At 41.8% G+C, this 7500-nt stretch overlaps 2 protein-coding genes across 2 annotated transcripts in view; one reads left to right on the top strand and one right to left on the bottom strand.

Moving 5' to 3' along the window:
* Positions 1-967: 967 nt before the first annotated feature.
* On the top strand, positions 968-6172 carry LOC105894661. The gene is made up of 8 exons (XM_031582254.2): positions 968-1721; positions 2518-2659; positions 2881-3016; positions 3165-3285; positions 3660-3765; positions 3987-4083; positions 4497-4617; positions 4805-6172. The coding sequence occupies exons 1-8, from the start codon at positions 1550-1552 to the stop codon at positions 4858-4860; spliced, it is 951 nt and encodes a 316-aa protein (XP_031438114.2). The 5' UTR covers positions 968-1549; the 3' UTR covers positions 4861-6172.
* Positions 6173-6294: 122 nt separating this feature from the next.
* The window catches only part of aldh8a1 (aldehyde dehydrogenase 8 family, member A1), a 6252-nt gene continuing 5046 nt past the window's right edge, over positions 6295-7500 (bottom strand). Inside the window, exon 7 of the mRNA XM_012821213.3 lies at positions 6295-7500. This exon is cut by the window's right edge and continues 245 nt beyond it. Coding sequence (XP_012676667.2) covers positions 7293-7500 — 208 coding nt within the window. The 3' untranslated portion in view covers positions 6295-7292.

The raw sequence follows: 7500 nt of genomic DNA, 5'->3' as shown, positions 1-7500 counted from the left end.
CTATGCAAAGGACAAACACAAACCTATTTCCTATATATATACCAAAGATGTCAGGGATGAACGCAAACAATAATTTCACAAGTTAACATCACCTTCTGTATGTTGTAATTGCACTGGTGATAAATAGGTTTTTATGGTCAGTCATCTCTCTGCTGTGTAGAATATTAAATACAAATGCCAATACACCAATAACTGCCGACTCCCTAAAACCCATCTGGCCCAGTTCTAACTTTAAATTCGTAAGAGTTTCTCATGTCATATCATGTCACCCTGAGTGCTCCACAGTAAGGGACCAGTGAAGGGACTCCACCACCCTGGGATCAGCCTTGCACCTGCTTAGGCCAACAACTCCTGTTCATCGAGAGAGAGAGAGAAAGAGATTGAGAGAGAGAGAGAGAGAGAGAGAGAGAGAGAGAGAGAAGAAAGCAAACAAGAGGAACAACAGTTAGCAGAATCAAACCGTGTGGGGGCAAGCAGACAAACTGATAATAGCCAGTTCTTTGTTTTAAACAGAGGCCACTTATCTTTTCAGGACGGAATGAACACCGGCGTTCCCTTCCAGGACTGCACTGTGTACCGGGTCAGATGAATGGATGAAAAGATGAAGCAGTCAGTGATTGCTTAGCAATGTACTTCACATTTCTCTTCACTCAAGATAACATTAAAAGCAATTGGCTAGGCCCATGTAAAACACAGAAAACGCCTCAGGTTACTCCTTTCCAGCAGGACATTGAGATTTCCGGTGTAATGGAACAGATCGCTGACACAACGGTCCTCGCGGCTTCACGCCGTTCTGTTCAGCACGTTGTTTCCATGACAGGTGTCCGGCCCACACTGGTCACACGCGAGTTCAGAGTCGGGGCGCGGGGCCAACAGCAACACCGGTGCGAGCTTTGATAGAGGAGTACGATCACGCTGGGTGGTACGGAACAGTTGCCCCAGCTCCAGCCATAATAAAGCCCGGGAACACACGTTCTAACTGGGGCGTGGGAGTCGTTTAGGACCGTTTTTTTTTTTTTTAAACCATTATTATGAGTTCGGACGTGACCGGGCGCATTAGGGCGTTTCCTATCGTTTTACTATGTATTATGTGCCAATCATGCTTCCGATCCTTGTTAGCTGTTTTTAGTCAAGGCTCTACCTCCAGCTATCTCGTTTTGCTTCATGTTCTCAGCTATGTAGGCTAACAGAATAGCCCATCAGAAATATTTAAACAATGTCAATATAGGCCTATGTGTTCATCTGACATCTGGTCATCTGTGTTGAGTCTGGGCTGCCATCTGTTCTACTGAATTAATTTAATAAATGTAACTTAGACTCAAAAACAATGTATTTAGTAGGCTAGGATTTTTTGTATTTACTACTTACTTACTATGCCCAATATATGAACAGTAGATTTCGCCCTAAAAGTGAAAAATTCCGATTACAAAGGGCCAAAGGCAATTTTAATACATTTGTCTGAACGTCTAGGCCAACTCGAATCAGATTCACAATAACCGGACCACAGATAGTAAATGTCAGGCTGAGTTAACAATAAAAACAAAAAGAAATGTATTGTGTGCACCCCGAACACAATTGCAAACCCAATGTTTACTATTTAGACAGCTTCAGTCATGTAACAGCACATGAAACGAAAGTGAAAGAAAGCCTTTGGCTAATTGTGCACTTCATAAGCGTGCTGTCAGCTGGAGCCATGGCTTCTTACTATGAGTCGTCAGACGGTGAGTCGGTCTATATCTTATTTACAAAGGGCTATGGGGATAATGTATGAGGTAAAACTTGTGCTATGAACCCAAAGTGTTCGTGTTCCGTTATTTTGACATCGGGGAAGTTGGATAGCCTAACATATTTGAAGTAGTGCGGTCACAATATGTCCTTGATTTATTTTAACCCACAATCGAAACCGAACCGAACATAAAAGTCAACAATCAATAAAATTCAACAATCAGTTTTAAAATAAACCGACTCGCCGACTTAGTACGATGTCTTAGTAGGATGTCCACTTGTGCCTTCATTTATATCAGCTAATGTAACAATGGTCGATTGAGTCTGCGAATGGTGAATTCGCACACAGATGAACTAGTTTAGATCCATTCAGCCTGCATTTACTTCCAATAGTTTGCCCATTCGGTCCATACTATCTTATAAATACGTTGTATCTTATAAATACGTTGTATTTAATGAGCTGGCCCTAAGTCTATGACCCAAACCCAAACATAGTTAGCACCTTACCTTGCCTGATTAAGTCACTATCAGCAGAGCACAAACAAGTGCACATGTGTAGAACAAGTCATAAGTTACCAGAACAAACTGGGGGTGAGCATATTGTTATTATAACACGCATCTACCAGAAGAAAATTTGAATTCATGCTCTTTTCACATATGAACAACAAAACGGATACACTTTTAACGCGTTAATCATGGGTTTTGTGGTGTGTGTGTGTATGAAAGAGAGAGAAAATGTTTTACCCTGCCAGTAATCTAGTAACCAACAAGTTGTACTTACACCTTGTTCAGATCAGCTGGAGGCTGGTAAGCTGTATAAGTGGCAGTTCGAATGCGGCCAATGCTGGATGGACATAGCAAACGACCTCTTCCTTGAGGCGCAGTACTCCCAACCATTCACAGCGGGCATCACACTCTACAACACACCCTGGGGGTGAGTGGGCATCTAACGCATCACACAAGGGAACTGGGCAATCTTTTCATATCCATACCAGCACCTGCACTACCAGGACTGCTACTACCAATACCACTACTACCAATAATACAAATAATAATAATAATGATAATTTCTCTGTGTGCTACAGAAATAGAGATAGAAGATAAAGCAGTTGTCTTGAATGGTGTTTGTCACTGACACACACACACATACTGCAGGGCCATCTCCATAGATTTCCAAAAGCTGCAGGTGCGTCACAGACAGGATGTGGGAGTTCGACGCCTGAGCTCCACGCACACCTCGTGGCTCTGGTACTTCAAGGGTGAGCAGGGATGGAGCCAGTATGGAGAGACGGTGGGTGAAATGTTTGGCTGAATTATAATCATGGGTTTTGTGGTGTGTCTGTGTCTGTGTTTGTGTGGCGTACCTCTGCCTTAAAAGTGTTAACTGACTAAGGTCTGAACTGGTGGAACTGGTGTCTGTGTTCTTATGTTTCCCTTAGGACTCACAGGGGCGATGCACCAAGGTTAACAGTGCCACTCTTGAGACAGAGTACCAGAGAAATCCACAGGGCTCCTACCAGTTCAACTTCAGCTCCTACACTTATGAGATCAGATTCAGAGGTGTGTGCAATGAGCCGTATACCAAAGGGTTGCTTCATTCCTGTGTGTATGTGTTTGGTTGTAAATCTACACATATCACATATAATATCACATACATTGTGTTTGTTGTTTGGTATTTTGTGTGTATTGCGTATGTACGTACTGTATGTTGCATTATATTTAGCTGAACTCTGCTGCTTTATGAAAAATGAGCAGTGGTTCCTTGCCTGTTACCCACAATGCACTCCCACATCACCCAGCCCCTCAGTGCCAGTCAGGGATTAGAGGGAAGGTGTGGGAACAATTAGAGTATTAGGGCCCTATGTACACTATTATCTACACGCTCTGTATTTGTATTGATGTTCCTGTCTTTGTGTGTGTTTTCCCCCTGTCAGACATGTGTCAGGAAAACTTAAGCACTGCCTGTAAAAGACAAGTCCAACGCCGGCCCTCCTATCCAGGCACTGTCTCCCCTTCCTCTGCTCCGGCATACGCAGTCCAGTGAGTGTTTGCACCTCCTGTTCTCATAGATGAAGTTTGGTGTACGTGTAAGATCATTTCTCAAGCCATGTTTTAGGGAAATTAACTTTCTTATCTCATATTACAGGGCCAATGATCAGATTATCTCTCTACTGTATACAGTAAATGTCTGGGGCACATATGTGAAATATTAGCCAACGTATCTCAAAATGGGGTGTGAATGCCACTCTCTCTATCCCCAGAACTCCACTGGCCCACTCCATGAGTGCTCTGAACATCACACCCCCCAAGTGGCAGTTCAGTGGAAATGGTAAAAATTGGCACGACTTCCAACACAGGGTGAGTGCTCATTCCACGTTATCACAACAAGAGACTATGAGGGTGCAGTTTTCAGAACAGAGTTAAGGCTGTGCCGAAAGTCAAAAATGTCAGTAGGTTAAATGGTAAGACAGAATGTGATCTATGCTTAGGATGAGATTTTGACACATCCCGTTCCTAACTCGATTAATGATTTGGTTATTTTGGTTCTTGACCATAACAAATGATAAGTGGTATTACAAAAATCAGAGTATTATTTGACCCCTGCAGTTATTCTCTTGACTGTGACATTTACGTTTTACTTTTTATAAAATATATAAATCTACTGTATTTTATCAAAAGTGACTCACAGTATTGTATAGCTATTCATTTTCTTTAGAATGGTTCCAATTCCTCTGGCCGTGTCCTTAGGAATCTGTTCTCTTGTTCTCCAGGTGGGAACCAACTTGGAGTGTTCCACAGATAGTGTCCTACTTGAGGCTGAGTACTGCAAGAACCCACAGGGAAGCATTACTTTCACTGTCAGTGGACAGTCCTACCTGCTAGACTTTGCCAGTACGTCCCATTATATTTCATAACATCACATTCATGTTGTCTGCAGCCAATTCCCTTTTTATTCCTTCAAAAACTCTCAAGTTTTAGACATGTATGTTTGCCTTTACTGCATATTAGCTCAAGCCAAATAACTTAATTCCTGTGGATGAGTTTACATAACCTGCTGGTTTTTTCCCTAATCTCTCAGCTATGACCCAAACCAACACCGTCTTCGGGACAATTCGCAAGGTCCGGCGTGTGTAGAGCTCCTCAGGCTTCAGCTCTGACGCTGTGGAACCAGAAACAATCCTATGATGCCTAAACAGCACAGACATGTCAACTGCCAGCTAACTGCCTTGAACTTCATCCATGTTTTTGTCATATTTACCTCAGGGTAAAGTTTACACCAACACTGCCTTCATTGGGTCCTCTTATGAGACAGAAGCCCTTCATTTTGGGAGGCATTTTTGAGAGGATAGTAAGTATGTCTGGGATAATTGTTGTATATGGATTATTTAGATAGAATAGAGATTATTAATCATTGATCGATCATTAATTATGTGCCCCAGTTCTGCTTAAGGTTTCATCCTGATTGTTCCTTGCCCCTGTCGCCATTGTGCTTGCTCTAAGAGGGGTTCAGGCCCTGGAAGTGCCTTGAGACGATTTTATTGTTTTGGCGCTATATAAATAAAATTGAATTGAACTGAATTGAAAGGGTTCCTGGGAGAATTAAGATGAATATACTCTAAGGTCTTTAAAAGAGACTGTTGTCCAGTGCTCAGACTGCTGCACAGGGCTGCTACTGCAGTGTTCTCAGGGTCAAATGTGGAAGATGAGTGAGAACACTTAAACTTTACTCTCCATCAGACTGCCTTTCCACTTTCCACTTTTCTACTTTCCTTGGTCACTGCTATTCTGCAATGGGGTAGATAATGGGTGTGACTGAACACTTCATTTTGTGGGGTGACTGTTGTGGTAATAGGCAGGTATAATAACAATTTGAGATGTCTGATAGTTAATGATCTTTACATAATAAATGCACAGTAATGATACTGTTTACAAGCTGCACTTTCCATAACCCTTCTCTCCTCAGAGTTTAAGAGGAAGGGCGTTTTGGAAATGAAATGCAATATTTTTGAGGGGAAATTAACCTCTTTTTTCTTTCACTCAAGAGATAAACCTGTATTTAAGAACTGAGTGCTTCTGGTAATGCAAACCGATATTATAAAGCCAGGGATGTGTTATATTTGAAATATGCTTCTCAATACGCTTACCTCATATGTACTCAAATGCCTTTAACTTTCTTTTGACTCTTTCGTTTACTGTCAATGTAATGTCTATGTCATTCTATTAACTGCCTGGAAGATTTGGGTGTGTTTACCTCTAACTCAACTGATAGAATAGTAGAATAGTAGAACTGATTCTGTTGTTCTGAAGTGTACTTGAAATCCATGCCATGTGTCTGATGCCGGCAACATAACCTATGCATTGTGTGCATGTGTGCGTGTGTGTGTGTGTGTGTGTGTGTGTGTCTTGATGATGTCTAATAAACGCTGAGCACAGCTTCTGAAATTCATGCCTGTGTCTGTGTGCATTAGTGTATGAAGGTGTCAGAGTCACAGAGACTTTTGAAGTCTCACAGTAAGGGTGGTCTGGACAGTGTTTAGAGCTGAGAGAAACTGATGGTCAAAGGTGCTGTTGATGTGAGAGACATTTACTCTATAAAGATGTTTGAAAAAAAAAAACCTGACAGTTCGGTGACATAACACACATTTTATCAAGCACTAATAGATCCTCAGAACTAAGGATTAGATGGTATGAAAAAAAAGGTCATGTCATGGTATCAGTGACCAAAGTCATAGTAATAGTGATCTGTGTCAGCACAGTATTGAGATATACTGGAAATTATGTCAAACCAGTTCTGAAAGCACTACCACACTCAAGTCATTTCACAACAGGATCAACAGGAGTTTTCAGGTATCATCATTTCCAGGTGAACATGTCTGGTACATGGCTTGTGTATTTTCATAAAACTCACGCAGAATAACACACACACACACACTTACACACTCTGTATCCTAGCAAGACTTTATCCTAACACTGATACATTTTCAAATAATTCCTCACATTTTCATATTAATGGCTCAGCTAATTTTATCAATAGATACTAATTCTAATCTAAACTCTAACAAAGTATCTGCATTGTATATTAAACAATTCTAAACTACTGTAAAAGTAAATACTACATGCTGCACTCTATACTAAACAATTCTACACCACTCTAACAGTAGATACTACCTGCGGATCCAAGTTAATTCTGACTAAACCAGCTCATGAGCATTGCCATCTCCTTTCTGTAGGCTTTTCTCTGAACAGCAGGTTACTTAACCTAACCTGTCCAGGTGCTCCCATTTAATCTTATCATGACCTTCCAAACGCCCATGTGTCGACTATATGTATGTGTATGTGTGTATGTTACATGTACGTTGTGTGTGTATGTTACATTTTCTGCTTGCACAGATGAGTCTATATGTGTGTGTGTGTGTGTGTGTGTGTGTGTTACATGTACGTTGTGTGTGTATGTTACATGTTCTGCATGCACAGATGAGTCTATATGTGTGGTGTGTATGTGTGTGTGTGTGTGTATATGTGCATGTTTGTGTCGGTGTGTGTGTATGTGTGTGTGCGCGTTCTGCTCATTGTTTGATGGTGACTGTTTTGACCTCAGTAAAGAAGTGATAGGAGTCCTTCCCCCCCTCCCTCCCTACTCCAGAATTCTTCATCCCTCCAAAGGGAAGGTTCAGATCCCTCACCAGCCAGCAGTTTGTCCACACCAGCCCCGTCTGCAGTCGTCTAGCAACTCTGTGCACGCGCCCCACGTCCCGTGTCCACACTGTGGCCGCC

Source organism: Clupea harengus, chromosome 15, assembly GCF_900700415.2.
Source record: "Clupea harengus chromosome 15, Ch_v2.0.2, whole genome shotgun sequence".
Classification (NCBI taxonomy): domain Eukaryota; kingdom Metazoa; phylum Chordata; class Actinopteri; order Clupeiformes; family Clupeidae; genus Clupea; species Clupea harengus.
The sequence above is the reverse complement of the archived record's forward strand: the minus strand, read 5'-3'. Positions and strand labels throughout refer to the sequence as shown.